This window comes from Notechis scutatus, chromosome 4 (genome assembly GCF_049901735.1).
Source record: "Notechis scutatus isolate UNSWTSFEM ecotype Mainland chromosome 4, rNotScu1.2, whole genome shotgun sequence".
In the NCBI taxonomy this organism is placed as follows: Eukaryota; Metazoa; Chordata; class Lepidosauria; order Squamata; family Elapidae; genus Notechis; species Notechis scutatus.
The window spans coordinates 122923549-122942934 of record NC_142012.1 but is presented as its reverse complement, the minus strand read 5'-3'; the positions used below and the strand labels follow the sequence as shown (position 1 = coordinate 122942934).

Below are 19386 nucleotides of genomic sequence, written 5' to 3'. Positions count from 1 at the left end.
TCGTCCACCCCTGAGGCACCATCTAGGCCCCTTAATGATCCATGTGTTTGCTTAACAGTCAGATCAGGTGCAGCATACAGTCTGGGGCTGTTAAGCAAGGCGATCTTGTTTAATGGCCATTACCATTTGTGATTGTAATGTGGAGGCTCCATTACAGTTGTAAATTTAGGACTTCCTATATATACATTTTCGAAGGTATATTAATAGTTCCTATTTGATTTATTATATTGCTCCCCATAGTCCACAAAGAAAAACAATCTAGTTTGCTTTTAGGCTATTACAAAATCTGTTTTGGGGAAACATAATTTTCTAACAGCTAAACAAATTGTTCAGTTTCTTCACCTCTTGCTACCACTACTTATATCTCTTCTTATTTGGTGCCCGCTACATATGTTGCAACTACTTTGGGAAATCCCACAATTATGATATTACCAGTTGCAAATAGACATATTATTTAATATACCGATATAATGTAATGTACTTTATTTTGGATTACCATACATATGAATTTAGTCATTGTAAGCTCGTGGTTTTTTGCTTCACAAACATGTCATGGTTTAACTGTAGTTAAAACAAACTTAGGTTTAACTTCATGGCCTAGATTGTAGCTTAGCCAAGTCTTAATCAGTTTCATCTGTTTCAGGCTGTATTCTTATTCACTGAAATGGAGATTAGAGTTGATTATAATAGATTGTAGGAGAATTATACATTATTATTAAAACCCTCAAGCAAAGTCATTGGAGTACAAATAGGATAAATAATGAATACATTATTAAAAATGCACATTGCTAATCAATCATTATATGACACTTAGAATTATATGCCGTTTAGAATGACAGCATGCGATAAGATACTTCTTTCCCATAGGGTTAGTGTGATGTTTTAGGGTGTAGACAATGTAACATATTCATGTATAGCTTTATTCCTATAAGTATTCTAGTAACCTGAAATAAATATAGACTTGTTTATTGGGTTAATAGTACCAATATATGATGGAGATAATGTTAGCTAATAAATGCTGTTTGAAGTTACATATTGAATGAAGTGAATGAATATGTAAGGCTCAGAAATGTCAGGTTAAAATATAACGGGAGAAAAAAACGCAGAATAGTTAATATGAAAGATTCTACATTGTAGTAGTTGATCATCATTATAACAACTTATTTTACATCTATGGTTAAAGCTTATCTGTTTGAGTCTTATAATTTAATGGATTTTAACTTTTAAGTTTACAAGCATTCTTGGAGAGACCATTCCCATGAATACGCAACATACCTATAAACTACTATGTCAGTCACTATTTTTCTCCCAATAGTTTTTGCTCAGTTACTTTATTCATCTGCCATATCACCTAGATTGGAGTTCAGACATTTCTTCTGAAGGTGAAATATCAAAATACAACTGTCAGACTCCCAAATGGAAACATTTGCCTTGAGTATGTTGACATTTAAAATCTTTCATGGCTTGGGTCAGAAGTAACTAAATGACTACCTAGCAATTTTCTATGTTGCCACATATAGAAATAACCATTTCAGAGACTGTATGTATGCTGACCCTGTAGTAGTCTCCCTAGATAAGATATTCTATAGTCATCTGACTTTGATACCCATCAGAGATTTTTCCAAACTACTGTACATATGTTCTTTTTATAAATTTGTGTCTTTTTGTGTGTTTCTCAGTCATGGAGCATATAGTTGAAGGGCAAAATGTAAATAGTCATAAAATAAAATAACTCCTTTAAGGAGGGGACATATTTTTCAATTGATTCTCTGGTATCTATGTGACCAGGAGAAGACTTTTAGGTGAAATAAATCTATATGTTTTGTGTAAAGCTGATCCCATGCAGAGGAATGCAGTCAAATTATAATGGTGACAAAGTGCCGGAAAAGGGAGTGGAACTGAAAAGTAAGAATAATTGAGCCACAGGCAGTGGGGAAAGAGCTGGGAATACTGGTTTGGCCAGGCCTCAGGGCCAGGTTATACATTCTCCCATGCATTAACAGCCACAAGAGATCTTTGTTTAAAGGGGGATTTCCCCCCCCCCATCTTCTGGGCACTTTGTCATTTTTGAAACAATAGTAGTGCTTGGGAAAAGAGGTAAGAAGGATAACTGTAATTTTTCTACAGTGTCATTTAGTGGTCTTTCATGTGTCGTAGTTACAAATGTGGTCTTAACTGAATTCACAAATAAACCCTTAGTCATTAGAATATATCAACTCATCCTTTAGTAATAACAATAATAAACTATTCAATGATTATCTGATTTAACAAAGCAAGCCAAACACACAGACGTGCAGACACAAATCCAGAATACACTTATTATGAATTAAGCCCAATAAGCCCAATTGAACGTAGGATATAAATATGATCACACAGCCTATGCCACTTATTTTATGTCAAACAAATTTTCAACACAGTGGAAAGGGGTTCATTGTTAAACAGGTTGGAGATGACATAAAAAAAATCTCAAGGCCATGAAAATTAACATACAACTTTCACTGTTTTGAATTGGCATGTTTAAAAAAATACGCTATGAAATAAATATGATTTTAGTTGTCTTAAGACTTACCACCCAGCGAGCAATGCTTAATGTCCCTTTAATTCTAACATAGCCTTATTGAGACACAAAAAGAAAACTGTTTAAAAGCACCACTTTTTGTGTGTGTTTCTATTGTTTTAAATGTATTATTCATGATTTTTGAGGTCTGTCCAGTGATGCATGAAAAGAGCTTTTTCTTTGTTATCCCTCACAGCTAATGGGAAGTTAGAGATCTTCAGTTCAGCGTCATGTTTGACGGATGGAAAATCTCCAATTGCAGCCTTTTTGTTTGTTTATTTGGCAGCAGAGCCTAGTTCATGTTTCCACTCCTACTTGTTTACTTATTTACATACTTCTATGATTATTTCTGTGATTGTGTAGAGCAGGACTAGTTCTAGTATTGAATTTCCAGTTTAATAAAGAATGAAATATGTCACAGAAAACTGCTATGTATCTCTCTGCTTTAAAGTAAATCTGTGATGGACAAGGATAGATGAATTATGTTGAGCTATAAATGCTTACATTTTGTGTTGTACTTTGTAATGGCCTTGGGAAGCAAGCTTACTTAGGGTAGTGGCCTTGAAAAAGAAAGTATTAGCCACTGATATTCACTGTTGCAATCTTGTTTTAAAGGGTAAAACTAGACCATGAGTAATAGAAAGTAGATTTTTGTATAAAAATTTGTACAGAAATGTTGCATGCAGAGGTGAAGAATTGGTCTAGATTAATATTACTTTTGCTAGACTTGCCATAAAGATTCTAAAGTTACATATAATGATACGGACTCTCTCCCCTTCAGACTTACTGTATCATGGAAAATCTGAGAATTTTGGTTGAGTTCCTGGAAGGAAATATTTAGAATGATAGTGAAAAATATGTACAAGGAAAGCCTGGAATGTCAACATATTTGTCAGTGGATCAACATATGACAAAATGAGCATTATTGGACAAATATAAGTCATTATTACAAGTAATTTTGAGGCCAAAATTTAACAATAAGGATGTCCAGAATAATAGGAGAGGAAAGCGTAAAGTAAGGGTAATGAACGATGGAACATGCAGAAACACCTGCTTAAACTAGACTGTTGAAGTTGACTGTAGCTAATTAGCCTGAACTCACCTTTCTAGCTTCATGTGAACAATATCCTTTCAAATTTGTGTTAATAATAAACAGCTACAATAACTCTAGTTTTGCAGCTTGCCGGGAATTTGAGGGGTCGGTGACCAAGAGCTTGGTGAAAGAATGCACAAAGCCTTGATAAAAACATTTCTGAAGGTTATTCTCTCACTCTTATATATGCTTTTAAAAGTAGTTTGATTTCATGCAGAAGATTTAGAGCAGGGTTGTCAAACTTGGGGTCCGCGGGCCGGATACGCCACATGCTGGCCACACCCACCCCTGTTTTAGCAACGGGGAAAAAAGTTGCAATACGTCACGTGATGATAGTGTGTCATCCCGACTTTGACACCCCCAATTTAGGGAATGCTCATTCTTTACTTTGTTAGTCCATCAAGTACTAAATTTAAACTCTGACCTCTTGATAGTGCTGGTTAAACAAAACCTCCTTGATGTGTGACTGATTTTTTTCATTTTTCATTTAAAAATAAAATGCTGTTTTCCTTCCCTCTGTACTCTTTTGGGCAAGTCCTGTTTGCTCTGAACCAGTTTATAGCTTTGAGCTATAGTTACAAATGTATTCCTCTGCATGAGGATTCATTGTGAACCACATGCTTTCAAATGAAAATAAATTGTAAGCAGTGACTTGGAAAACAGGAATGAGAAATGACCAGGAAAAAAAGGTCTTAAGTTTAATATTGACCAGAAAAAGAAGTTGCCAGTTTATTAAGAAAATAATATTAAGAAAAAGAAGTTGCCAGTATATTGACCAGAAAAAGAAGTTGCCAGTTTATAATAGCCAGTTTATTAAGTGGACCCCTCCCATATATAACCATATATAACAATTTTAAGCACTAATAAGACACATTCTTTTTCAAATTCATATTTAAAACAATTTTAAATAAAGATACATCCCAGCTTCCTAAAATGGTGCACCAGAGTGTCAAAAGCATATGATAACTATGGGCAGAAATATTGTTCATTCACATTTCTAAATTAATGGAAAATAATGAGATGCATATACCAAAATCTGCTAAATTGCTGGAAGTATGTACTGTACAGTCGGTGTAATGTGTTAGAAAATTTCTATCTGGAAAATTTCAAAGAGTTTAGTTGCTTGTATACTAGGACTGCAAGTGTATTCTATTACAGTAAAGTAGATTACATTGTTTTTCTTTTCCTTTAAAAACTGGAACTGTAATAAAATCACCATGAGGTATTTAGGCCGCACGATAATTTTCATGGAGTCCTATCAGGCCCTGACTTTAGATTGTCTTTTCTTCCCACAGAGCGTTAGGAGTCCCAGTAAAAGAAAGGGTCAAAGTTTCTCAGAATTGGAGGCTTGGTCGCTGTCGAAGAATTCCACTCCTCAGATGGAAACGCAAGCAAGTGATTCCTTTTCTTTCCTCACCCTACTATCTACAGCTAGAGTTACCTTTCTTTGGAATTCATCCCATTTTTGGCCTCTATTGGGCTGTTAAGTTGAATTTGGACATTTTGCAATTGCTTATTGTAAGGCTCTGCTAGCTTATATCACTAATATTTTTCTAATATTCCAGTTCTCAATACATCCTTAGTTTTATGCTATCATTTTCCTGTTACCTAAATGCAGACAGTGGTGATTATTAATTTTAAATAGGACTGAGTAAAGGCTAGTAAGAAAATAGCCTCTTTCATTACTTCTTGCTTCCAAGAAAGGTAAAGATTTTTCCACTACAACAAATAGATGGATGGATGGATAGAAGGATAGATAGCGAAAGAAAGAAAGAAAGAATTTCAGGTAATAACAGACTTCCACAAATAATAAGACAATATTTTCTGTTTCCCCCAAAATAGGTATTTACTATTATCTGTAAATTAGGTTATCTTTTGTGTGAATCTGTGTTGGGGCTTGAAAAAATTCCATTTGCTACTTAACAATTATTCAGCTTTAAACTCATACAGGATATATTATGTATATCTATGTGTGTTTGTGTGTCTGTGTGTATATTTGTATGCCTCCGTATCTGTATTATCTTAATGCAAACATTATAGTATTAACCCAAATTGGCAAATGTATCCTTCATTACCATTTTTTCACATTTTTGGTAGTTGTATATATTTTTTTCTGCTGGAGCAATCTCCCATAATGCCCCTGATCATGTTTTGTAATAACAAAGCTGGCAGTTAGCATCAAGAAATGAACAATTCTTTAAATTGTGTTTGTTAATATAGCATAGGAAATTGAGCAATGAATCAGCAGCAGGAAAACACTATTAACTGATTTTAACTATTTCTTTCAAAACTTTCAACCAAAAGTCTTGGATATTGATTGACCATTGCCTCAAAAGACAATAATATAAACCATTTTGTCTGTAACCTTGACAAAACACTCTGGAAAAATTAGAATTTATAAGATTCAATTTTAATAAATTGTAGTGCTGCTCATGAATTATCTTCTTGGTAAGTCAATTCTTGGTAATTTGATGAATTGATTGAAAATGAATTCTGTGCTGTAAAGGGAACAGTGAACTTCATCAAGTTCAAATCCCAAATCTTCACAAAGTTTTATTAATATTCCAAGAGAAACTAGTATGCTTAGGGTAAAAGTCTTATATAATGATAATGACTTTCCCTTGTTATTAAATGAAGTAGATATGAACCATTAAATGCTATAAATAATCTTAATTGATGAGATCTATATATTTTAAAAGGAACAATTAAACTGGTCCAGACCATTTTGCGACTTGTTAGGTTGGTATATTATTTCTTTTTTAGATTACTTTCCACTTCCTATAATGAACCACTTTGTTGCTTTTAATTTTTCTTGCAATATTTGCCTTTATATAGAAGTCTTCTCTGTCACAATATTTTCCAGTATAGTTTTTTCTGCTTGTTTTCACATCTTTTGTATGGAAAAGCTCTCTTGCCTACCGTATTCACTGCTCTCTTTATAGCATAGAATATTTTGTTTTAAGTTTGCAAAATAGAAGCATGAATACACTCCTAAAAAGGAGGTTTCTTCTTAATTTGAGTTGATTTTATTGGGATTAATACAAAATACAGCATGAATGCTTTAAGAAAGGACAAATTTGAAGTTCTAAAACTATAAAGTGCTAATTTAGGATTTCGTTTCACTTGCATTTGAAATCAAACTGATTTTATGTACACCATTCAGACTAACAGCTAGATTGAATATCAAGTCTCATTCAGATGTTGTACTTTACCAATGTTATGGTATGGTTTTAGATAGAAAATGCATTTAAAGATCTATTAGTTGCATAGCAGATTACAAATATGATATATATAACGTTTGCATTCATTTTTCTACATTATATTTTTTGTATTTGGTATGAATAAATACTACATGAAACCATTACCAAGTGGAAATTGACTGATTTATTTATTTATTAAACACGTATATACGGTTACCCCAATCACACACACTGATTTCTATTTAAAATATTTTCTTCTCCAGTTTAATGCCCTGGATGCAACTAGATGGTGATTATCTCTATCTATCCCAAGCAGAAGACATCCACCTTTATTGGCTCCACCCTAAAGATACCAATTTGTTATGGTATCCTCAGACCGTTTTTTCTGGTCACCGGGAGGATGTGTGCCGTTTTGTAGTTGATAATGGCCATGTTATCAGTGGAGGAGGGTAAGTTCCTTGTTGAAGAGAAACTGGAGGAGAATGAAGATTGTTGAGTGATTAGCATTGATATATAGATGAACTAGAACAGGAAGAAGTGACTTTCAGAACACCTGAATTGTGTGATTGTTATGAAGAGAGCTTTATAGTAGCGAGCTATGTACTGTAGTTCCTTGCCTCTTCCTGTTACACCAACATTCAAATAATTGTACCAATAAATAAGATGTGTATGGAATATATAATACTGAAATAAAGGAAGATTCTGAATTTTATTGAATAGGTATATAAATAATCTGATTTTCTCTGTGCAAAATAGAAATTGAGTTTGCATAATAATGCAGTAATCTTTATTCTTTGAAAATTTGTCATCAAATGTGTCAAACTATATCTGTATAGGCTGGTAATTTGCATGAAATTAAAACTGTAGACCTGATTTTTAGAAAGAATATATACCCTGTGAAAGGTATATTTTAAGATCAATTTGTAGACATCTTTTTGTATACAGAATTTATTAGCATTTTAAATATATACTGAACAATATGTTATTAAACTTGCATACTCCTGATATCTCTACTGTAATCCCAGCTAGAGCCCGAAGAACTATTAATTCCCCTTTCTGCTGTAATTTTGTGCATATCTAGTAACTGCAGTCTAGAATAATTTAAAGCAGAATCAAATAAATTGGCTTACTTATAGAATAACAGGTCCCTCATCTGGATTTGCGCTTCATCATATGCTACAGTATTACATCTGTATGATCTTATCTGAGATGGTAATTTTCTTGCTTGTGATTTTATTTTTTAGAGATGGGAATATTGCCTTCCATAAACTTAATGGTTCCTTCAGTTTTAAGATCCTTGGGCATCAACAGGAAGTGAACTGTGTGGATTGCCAAGAGTCTATCATTGTGAGTGGTTCTCGAGACAGAACAGCAAAGGTGGGCACATCCATTATACTGTATATTTGTGGTATCAGGTCAATGTACATAAAGACAGTTGATGACTGCGACTAATATGTACTTCTTATATTTAACTTTGCAAACAAATAAAAACCCAATGCCAAAGTCCTGCTAACTCCTAGTCCTTGGATAAAGGCACCAACTGTTTAGAAACCCAGCACAGAACAGAATATTTTATTTGTTTCTCTTCCTTAAATTTCCTAAAGATGGGACAAAAATAATCAAAAATCAAAAACAGATTGGGAAACCTCCAGTTTGAAGTGTGTGCATCTATTTTATGTGTGAGAGCAACATTGTAGTACATTTATTAACAGGAAATATCTAGCTTGTTTTTTTAAAATAGTATTTTCCCAACTAAAAGAAAAGTACTGGATCAAAATGGCAATGTAATCATTTTCTTTAAGTATGAATGTATTTCTTAACTGTGACACTTAACTGTGACACTCATAATATGTTACAACATCTACAGCATATCCCTTAAGTGATTTGTATAGTCCTAAAGCTTTGAGAACATATGATGTTTTAGGCCTCTGCAATGGTGAAACAATGGAGGGGAGCAAAAAACAAGAGGAAGAGTTGCATAACATTTTCTTCATTTTTTAAAATTTCCTTCTTTCTATTTCTCCTCCCAATGCATTGAGATAATTATTTTTAGAACCAGGATTTATTTTTATCATTTCCTATATATAGATCAGAAATAATTTCTGCATTTACTGAAAAACAGTTCTGTGTAATTTGAAAGTTTCTGTATTTGTCTCCAGAAGCTGTTGTAAAAAGCATAGTTAAATATGTGTTACTGTTACAGCATTCATATGATATGAAATGGGACAGTAACCCAAACCATATAACCATATTTCTGGAACTTGTCTCAAGACAGCATACTTTAAAATGGGCCATTTTCTATTCGCAGTTCATCTTGGAGGATTTTACTGACTTAACAGAACTGTATAAAAGCATACCCAGTGTTCATGAGAAGATAGATAACTATTTAATTATGATGGATAATCCACCATGCAGAATTCTGTAGCATCCAGTGTGCTTGCTCTGTTACTCTGAAGTTGAAGGCATCCCATGACCTTGGGGGCATTTTGAAAGTCATAGAGAATTTTCCTTTAATTGTCTTCATTGTTGTTTTTTTTCAAGGCAGAAATGGAATCTGGCTCAACTAACACTCTTCAAGCCTGATCCTTATGAGCAGAGAATTGCTTTTATTTTTACCCTGACATTTTCCTTGTGTTAACTCCTAACTTGAAGGGAATCCCTATTAGGTCCCCTAATGGGAGCTGTAAGTGCATTGGGTGCTTTGGAAGGATAGTGAGTGTTGATTAGGGTTGAGCTTTGAGTAGCTGCTAATGCACATTCCACATTGATAGGCACCAGATAGCATGCTCCTAGCAATATTTTTAACCTCGATGAGATAGGGATGCATTAAAAGAGCTAAATTTTTTCTGCTGCTTTTGCTGACATTAGGTGCCAAATTCCTCCCTGACACTGAATAGCCTGCAATCCTAAGCATTATCAATGTCAACAAACAAACACAAATAATATGCCAACATTGAATACCTCTAAGATTTTGAATGGGGGGGGGGAGGATAAATGGAGTGAGGAAAAGATCTTAGCATGTGAAAAGTAGAATATCAATTTTGGAGGGTGCAGAGAAATTTTGGAATTTGAAACAAGTTCTGCAATGCAGATTTAATCTACTCTGTACCTCAATACCTGTTTTTTGTAAAATCATTCACACACCGTTTTAGACTGGGAAATAATATATAATGTGGTACAATTACTATTAAGTGTATGGCATTCTATTATTTCATTGCTATAAACAAAGTTATTCTCCCAAAATCTTGTAACTAAAATAATAGAATGGAGGTTTTACATTAATTTAAGAATGTGTTCAAAGTATCTCATTGGGAGGAATATTCTTTTTGAACACAAAATACATCCATCTTATTATGCATCATTCATTCTTTTTCTCTCTTCAGATTTGGTCCTTGTTATCGGGCAGGGCTGGGCAGTGTCTACATACAATACAGACAGAAGACCGGGTCTGGTCTATTGCTATTAGTCCATTATTAAGGTAACAAAAAGGACATTGAAAAATCTCTCTTCAGTATATGTATACCTCACATCCAATGTAATGTTTTTTGTTCATAACATTGCCTATCCTACAATAAGTAGAAGTTTAAAATATTGTGCCATAATAGAATCGATTTTATGATTCAGAAGCCTTATTTTACAGTTACTTGTGGAGAAAAAGATGTGAGTGGCTTGAACAGTATTCCAGTTGTATATATTTTTCCCCACTGAACTGAACCCTAAGATTTGAGAAATTGAAAGTTTTGATTTATTTTTTATTTATTTCATTTGAGATGGGGGTGAGAATAAACCTTGAAATAGTATGCAGTAGTTGTTTAATAAATGACCAAGCAGTCAGTTCTGCTTCTTACTTGAAATTACAAAATCAGCTTTCGTTTCAGCCTTTTCCCCAAAACCTTACTATATAGCCATTCAACGTAAGGAGTTGGTTCTCTTAATAATAGCAAATCTAACCTTCATATAATACATATAAGAGCTGTACATATTCAGAATAATTTATAAAATAAGATTAAATATGGGAAAACTATTAATACTTAGTATTGTACTCCGTCTCCCCCCCTCCCCGCCCATTATTGAACTATCTGACTCGCTTGCACAATGCATTACATCTTCACAATTTCATGGTCCTTGTGCATCTTTTCTTTTACTTCCCAATATTTTTTAGATCACTTCAATTAAGTTTGTTTATTTGTTGATGTTTATGAGTAGTATTGGATTTGCTTTAGCCAGTAATCTGATTCCTGGTAACTATTTCTAAATGATTTATGGATAAGGAAGTTGTGATTTTCTTCTGCTTTGAAGAAGTGGTGTGGCTCACCAGGCTTCTTTTAGAAGGTAAAGGTTCTATATATACCTGCAACAGTGAATAATCATACAAATGTTTTATTTTCGTTTCTGCATATTTTGATGTGAGCACACATTCTAATTGAATAAAAAGCGCAGTCTCACTTCATTTTCAAAATTCCAGCATTATTCTTATAGCTGATGTTCCCATTATAAGCACTAGTTTGAAAACACACCTTTCAAGCTCTTTCTATTTCTTCCACAATTATGATGCTATGCATTCTATAACACTTAATTCTTGTATTACGGATGCATGAAGTACAGTTCTGTATTCAATATGTCCCCATATGCAATGGGTCTTTGGAAATGGGATCTGCATGTATCAATTCTAATTGGTATCGCATTTCTATTACAATGTACTGTACTGTCCAAATATTGGATTATTTAAAATACAAATACAGAGCCTTGCTAAGAAGATGAAAGTCAAAACTAGCATGAAATGAAAAATTGCATTTGTACTACTTGACCTTAGAATATTGCGATACTAAGTATCACATTACTAATAAATATCAGTATTAATTACAATAGCCTCTAATAAACTTCAGTATTAATTGCAATAGCCTCTGTGTATATATTTTGTATTCTGTATTTCTTAAACTGACAGTATTACTGTTGAACAGTGTCCCTTCTAATTTCTAATGCTATGTGAGAAAAAAATAGTTTTGTGCAACTTGTCTAAATAATTTTTGCTTCTCAAGCTGAGAACATGACTAAATTGCAAATACATGAAATAACAATTGTTGAAGTCTTCACATATTTCTTAGTTAAAATATAGGAACTGAAAATATAATAATTTGCCACATGCACAGGTAAAAGTTGTTCCACCAAGTCATTTTTGATTCCTGGCAACTGCCTCCAGCATTGTTAGAAGTGGTTTGCCATTGCTTCCCTTCTAGGCCTCAGAGGGAATGACTAGCCCAAAGTCATCCAAATTGAACTTGTGCAGAACCAGAACTCACAATCTTCTAGTTTCTAGCCTTATGCTATAACCACTACACCAAAATATCTCTATACATACTTGCTTATAACCTGCTAGTAAAAACCTGCTAGTTACTGATAGCTATAATCAGTATTGTGCAAGTACTTACAATTGTTTTTTTTCCCTTTTTGGAATTTGATATTGTAATGAAAGAAAAAATAGAAAAAAGAAAGACATTATGCAAAAAGATTTTACATAGCTCCTTCTTTTTCATTATTTCCCCATTTTTCCTTCTTTGAATGTATTCTGAACTCACCGAAACTTTATTAATTAAATTGAAATGTTTATACAGTTAAATGATCCCAGACCTTCTTCAGCCCAAAACTCAATAGATATTAAATAAATCTTTTTGGGGGAGAGGAAGGATACAATAATTCAGTAACAGCATAATAGAGTTGGAAGGGACCTTGGAGGTCTTATAGTCCAGCCCCCTGCTCAAACAGGACATTCAACTTGTTTTGGAGGGAGGCAGGAAATGAATGCCTCTTTTGTGCATTGGAAGCTGTGTGGTATGGAGCTGGTTGACTATAAGACTGGGGAAGGACTACCTGACTGCTGTGCCAGGGAAAAAAGGCCAAGCTTGCCCACATGCCTTACTCGAGGAGGGAAGGTTGCTTACTGACTCTGTGGCATAGACCTAATGAATTTGCCTGCCACATTGCCCGTCACATGGTGTTTCCACTCAATCTGCACTGCTGCAGTGTCACGTGATAGTCACTATTGCTGTTAGGATGAGATGGCAAGCTTGTGCAGGACTCCTCACAAGTTGTGAGCTCAAGAGTTTTATATGGCTACATTTATTTAAACTTAATTTTGTGTTCACTTAATGTGACTCATAGAAGTCCTTTCTCTTTGGAAAAATAAGAGGCAGCTGGAGTTTACAGTCAGAGATATACAGGAATGGCAGGTTTTAAGAAGGAGCTCATGAATTTGTGAAACTGATCAGTTGCATTTGTTTGGCAAAATGGGTGAGGCTGGACTTTTTATGCTAAGTTGTATGCTTGCTTGTTTGTTGAGCATATGGACTTCGGTGGGGGGGGGTGCCTTATAGTTGGAGACTGATTCCCTGGTTAGATGATCAATCAATAGCTTAGTCCCAGGGAACACAGAGGCAGAAAGAGGAGAGGTAATTGGGATCTTGTGATCAAGAAAGCAAATTAGAACAAGGGTTTTAAAATGTAATTTATTTATTTGTTTTGCAAAGGAGTTAGTTGGGGCAGAAGAGTGGGGAGGAATAATTTTCTTCTGACACTAAGCATCAAGGAGTGGAGGACACAATTGCAAAATTAGTAAAAATATCATGTAGGGGCTGTCATTAAGATTAGAATTCCTAAAGAGTAAGCAAATCAAGATAATAATAATACCTTGGAGATAAAAATCAACAAACAAGTTAAAAGGATAAACAGGCACCAACAAAATGGTACAACTCAAAGAAATGCAACAAGAATGCAGTTTGGATTAAGGAGGTGAATAAGAGTAAAAAACAAGCTTAAATAAAAGAACTTATAATAATACCCTGCAAAGTAATGGGCAAAGAGGCACGATCAGAAATGATCATCAGCACCAAGTGTAGATGAACTGTGACTAAAATCCAAACTCATTTGAGGAAGGCAATTAAGACTTGGGCAATTCCAGTCATTGAATACATAGCTGGAATGGTAGACTGGATTCAAAGTAGAACTAAAAGTCCTGGATAGGAAAACCAGAGAAATAATGACCGTGAATAATGCCCTTCATCCCTTCAGCAGTATTGACAGACTCTACGAAGGAAAATAAGTGGGTATGGGACGTTGCAAGTACATCAGGCAGTTGAACATTACTAAAATACATCAGAGTACATTTAATATAACTGGATTTCTGTGAACATAGTCTGGAAATAAGCTCTAAAGAAAATTCAAATGTTTTGGTAAGTGTTTTTGTTTTTGCGTTTCTGTTATAATATGCATTCTATCATGGTAACCAGGTAAAAGAATGGTAATGCAAAAAACAATCACTGCAACTTGAATAGTGTATTAACTCATTTTTTATTTTGAATTGCAGTGTCTTTCAAAGTCAAAACTTTTGTGTAATAAACTTCTTTTAAATTTGGAGCAATGTAGAATTTTTTAAAGCCTAAATTAATGGTGGGAAATTAAAACAATGAAATACCCTGGGCTCAACAGTTGAACATTTTTTTTCTATTCTGTATTTTGGTATTTTATTATTTATTAGATTTCTGTGCTGCCAAATCTATTATTGTCCTTACCTAGGGCATAGAGCCTGGTTACTTGAAGGATCCCCAACTCCTGTACTATCTGTCTGGCCATTAAATTGGACATAGTTGATGTGTTCTGGGTCTCTTCAGTTAGAAACCTGCCTTCAGTATTGTATGCCTGCACTCTGGAATGAGATTTCTCCTGAAATCTGTGTGACTCCAATCCTGCTGGCATTCTGAAAAGGCTTAAAGGCCTGGCTTTTCTCCCAGATCTTGGGTTAGGATGGTTGCTTATTTCTCTTTTTTCATAATTATAGTAGTGTATTTTTATTCTGTTATTTCATTCTACATTGCCCATGGTACATTTGGAGTCAAATGGTGCCTAAATTGAATAATTTGCTTCCTAATTCACTTCAGTAATTCGAATTAATGAGCATGTAAGGGAGACCTGTTTCTTTCCATACTACTAAGTGAGTATTGTTTGATATTTTCTTTGAATATAGAGTTAGAAACTATCAGAGCAGCTCAATATTATTTCCAGCACCAACAGTGAACAGTCATTTAACAGATTTTTTTTTATTAGTGGCACAATATTAAGAATCTTTGAGCTGCTTGTTCAGAGCTCCTTCTAGAGTTTCAGGTGGTAAGCACTGAGTGAATTGCTATTACTGTGCATGCTCTTGGACTGCACACTGTTTTATCTTCCTAAGTGATGACCTGCAGGGCTGGCCTCTTGTCAGAACGCTAACGTCTCTCCCTGGAGTGAACACACACTCTCTGTCACAATATTTACCTAGTGTGTTTTTCCCCCCACTGGGTGATAAATGGAAGCTTGCAGAGTGGCTTCTCCATCAGCCACCAGGTTTGGATCACTTGCTTGTTTTATGAGACGGCTGATCCCATCGCATTTCTTTTTCCTTCCCACCCCCAGTATTAGAGACGATTAGCCACGTCATTAATTCTTCAATTTGATGGCTGATATAGCAAGGCCTGAAACACACTGCTGACCCTATATAATAGAACCGTAGCTCCTTAACATATTAATGATGGGAGAAGTTAATTAAAATTCCACAGAGAGAAGGTGTCAGTTAACCTATAAACCTGTCAGTTCCAAAAAAAAAAAACCAAACAAAACAAAAACTATTGCTGCTATCCTAGAAAGAAGAAACAGTTTGTGGGGTGGGGAGCAAGATTGATATCGGGTGGATTTTTCTTCATCCAACTTAGGTGTTTTGAGTAAAAAATAATTTTAAGGTGGCTAAATATCCTAATCTGGTTTTTGATTCCTGAACTTCTTTGCTCTGAATAGACACATATTTTAAACAATAAATTATTGCCTATATAATGGAGCATACATTTTAATTAATTCAAAATTGCTGATATGTGCTCTGACTGATTTTTTTTCTTACAGTATTTTAGAACTCTAAGGATTTGTGATAGCACTTCAAGTACTTCAGTAACCTTATTCTTTTATAGTAGAAACAGGTATATCTGTGTGCAGGGTTGAAATCAGAAGCACCTTGAATACCAAAATGTACACTATTGTACAAGATAAGCTTGGTTGCCTCCTTGATTTCTATGGAACAGATGGAAAGAGGCAAGAAAAGACTAAAGATCTGCTTTGGGGTTTACTAGGGCTACATGTGTCTAATTTTCATCATGTCCTATAAGAGGGGTGTCAAACTCAAGGCCTATGGGCCAGATTCCGGCCCACAGGGTACTTAGATCTGGCCTGCAGAGCTGTCCTGGAAACAGCAAAGGACTGGCCCGTGGTACCTCTGCCAGAGAAAATGGACTCAGGGGGGCCATGTGTGGGGGCCTAGGCCCTGTTTTCACTGGCAGAGGGCTGCAGGAGGCCATTGCACCCCAAAATGGAACTTGGGAGGACCACGTGTGGCTCTTGCAAGCTCCGTTCTCGCTGGCAGAGTGTTGCAGGAGGCTGTCGCAGCCAAAAACAGAGTTTGGGAGTCTGTTTACATTGGCAGAGTGCTTGGGCCACCACAGACACCCCCAACACTAGTAACGTCAAGCTGGCCATGCCCACCCTAGCCATGCCCACCCCGACCTCCCAAAGTCAAACACAACTCTGATGCGAAATTGAGTTTGACACCTCTGCCCTACAATATTAAGGCTTGCCTTTGGTTATGCCTTCAGTTTTATAATATGCTGTTAACCAGTTAATAAGAGAATGCACTATTCTATTTTATGGACTATTGTGTTGAATTTAATTTATATCACAGCTTGCAAAATTTATTGCATCACATTTTTGAAGATTCCAAATTGCACTACCAAAATTCCATAGCAAAACAATGATTTTTGGTGGTATAGTTTTTATCTTTATGCTTCTCTTGTTTTGGGATGATTTAGGATTAAAAATAAGTATGATCTTAGTAGTTGACAACACCTTTAAAAAAATGGCTGACAGTTGTGTTCCTAATCTGGCCTTTTGTTATCTCCTGTGTGGCATTATGAAGATGAACACTTCTTAAAGTGTAATCTCCAAGAAGAAGAAAAAATAATCAACTTCTGTCCTAATATTCTGAATCCTTGTGATTTATAATACCACAAACTTTGTAATGTCCATAAGAACATCTATATTTGCATCTGCTTTGTGGAACCTACTTCCATGTGAAGGAAAGCAAAGTAATGAGTCCCCATAGATCATCCTGCAACATCTAACAGAGAAGTACATGCTAGAGCTGGATCTGCTTTATTGACTTTAGGTCCACCTTTGATTCAATATTGAGAGCTAGGCTATGGGACAAACTTGCCAATTCCACCAAAGGTGGGTACTTATCTCCTGAGATATCTGCTACCTGAAAATTCTAAGTCAGTTTATTTTACCCCACGGTGTTTAATTTAAGGAATCATCTCAATAAGAGGAGTTAGTCAAGGCTGCACACTACACTGTCACAATACAGGTAGTCCTTGAGTTACAACAGTTCATGTCTTGTGCCAGGGAAATCAAAAGATCCAGGCAGATCAAATGAGTATAAAAAATTTATTTCAAGCTGTAAGTTCTCTACAAGAATCTGAACTACTGACTGTGAAAGCAAATTGGCGGTAGATAAAACTGAAAGGAATTCAAGATGGTCTGGAGTTAGATCTCTTGTAGGCACAAAGGTACTCATGACCTATGATGATTTGAACCCTCCCGTGGGCTCAACTGATCATCTATAATTCTGTCATGCTCCTATTGGAGCCCGAGGAGGAAGATGAAAAGCTGACAGGGAGTGGGAGTGAGGCTCTGTTGGCTGTGGAGGAAACTGGGGAAGGGCAAAGTCCGGCTGGGCAGAGCAGGGGAGAGGTAGAACAAGGGAGTTCAGAGGAAGACCCAGGCTCACCCCCTCTTCATCCTAAGGCACGCAGGGAGGAATGGAGCAATGTGGGTTGCGTGGCTTACAGGGGAGGAAAGGACCCAGCTGGACTTTGCCCTTCCCCAGTTTCCTCCACAGCCAACGGAGCTACAGTCCTGCTCCCTGTCAGCTGTTCGTCTTCCTCCTTGGATTCAGATTCAGACAGGGGCATGACAAATTCATTTAGTATTTGAAGTTGTAATAGCACTGAAAAAAGTGATTTATGACAAATTTTCACACATACAGTGATTGCAGTATCTCCATGGTCATGTGATCAATATTCAGACGCTTGGCAATTAACTCATATTTATGACGTTGCAGTGTCCTGGGGTTCTGTGATCACCTTTTGAACTTTCTGATAAGCAAAGTCAAAGAGGAAGCCAGGTTCATTTAACAACCATGTTACTAATTTAACAACTGCAGTGATTCGCTTAACAACTGTGGCAAGAAAGGTCATAAATGGGGCAAAATTCATTTAATAACTGTCTTGTTTAGGAACAGAAATTTTGTGCTCAATTGTCATAAGTTGAGGACTACCTGTAACATACAATTTTTACATAATTCTGTCATTGATTATCAGAACAACCTGACTCCTCCCACCCCGAATTAGTCCACAGACACTTACCCATGATTTTAAATGCTAATTATGTTCTTCTGTCCCAGATCTCAATTACACTAAAATGTAAATTCATGCAAGGTTGAATAATTAGTATTAAATTAAATTAAATTGAAAGAAGCACAAAAGTCTTCATATTTACTAAATGTCCAGAATCCACAAGTACCAATTAAATTGTCACAATATTGAACAAATCAAGACTTTCAAATATTTTGGAATTGTTTTTCCAGTGGGAGAAGTATTCACTCAGATTAAGTAATCCAAAATAGCCAAAAATCAATCTTGGCAATCAGAAATCTATGTTGATGAAAGAATTCTATCAATCAAAGATTATTCATTCTTACTGCTTTAAAGTTATTTTCTGACAAAGTATTCTCTCAGCTTCTGAATTGATGTTCACTTAGGGCCATCTGGTAATTATCCAAAATTAGAATCTACAATCTAAATTTCTACGAAGCATCTTTCAAGTTCCCCACTGTGTCTCAAACACAATCCTCTGTTGTGGGGTCCATGTAATTAAGATTGAAATAAAGTTTTGACTAATTTTCTTTCTTATTGTTTAAAATTAAAATTTCTGCCCATAAGCCTGATGCCTCTCATGCTAGCAGATAATTTTAGTGCTAGATGAAGGAGATAACTTATCTGAATACATAAGTTTCTGTGGGTTCTCCAGAAAGGCTCTCCTTTTTCTAGGTATCAACAGACAAAAAAAGTACTGACACAATGTGTGCTGGACATAGAAAAAAAATGAGATCAAGCTCAGCCACCCAAATACATTTTCTTAAGTAGTTGATCTTCCTCTTCCAAACCTGTAGAATACTTAAAGTTTCTAAGCTCAGTAGGGTTTTATTATTAGTTCAACTTAATGTTCTGCTATCTGTTGTACTAGATGGCAGATATAAAAGAGTACCTTATGCTTCTAATTATGACTTTGTGACATGGATGCTATTGAATCTACTGCTCATGTTTTATTACTGTGACAGCTTTTACCAGGATTCCAGAATTCACTTTATTTACCTTTATGTGGCAAAATATCATGCCCCCCCCTTT

General features: G+C 35.3%; 1 protein-coding gene across 2 annotated transcripts in view; it reads left to right on the top strand.

Moving 5' to 3' along the window:
• FBXW4 (F-box and WD repeat domain containing 4) overlaps positions 1–19386 on the top strand; it is a 73965-nt gene that overhangs the window by 1944 nt on the left and 52635 nt on the right. For both annotated transcript variants that reach the window (XM_026670639.2, XM_026670553.2), the window contains exons 2-5: positions 4946–5041; positions 7114–7299; positions 8095–8227; positions 10234–10328. In XM_026670639.2, the coding sequence (XP_026526424.2) occupies positions 4946–5041; positions 7114–7299; positions 8095–8227; positions 10234–10328 (510 nt within the window). The remainder of the gene's footprint in view (positions 1–4945; positions 5042–7113; positions 7300–8094; positions 8228–10233; positions 10329–19386) is intronic.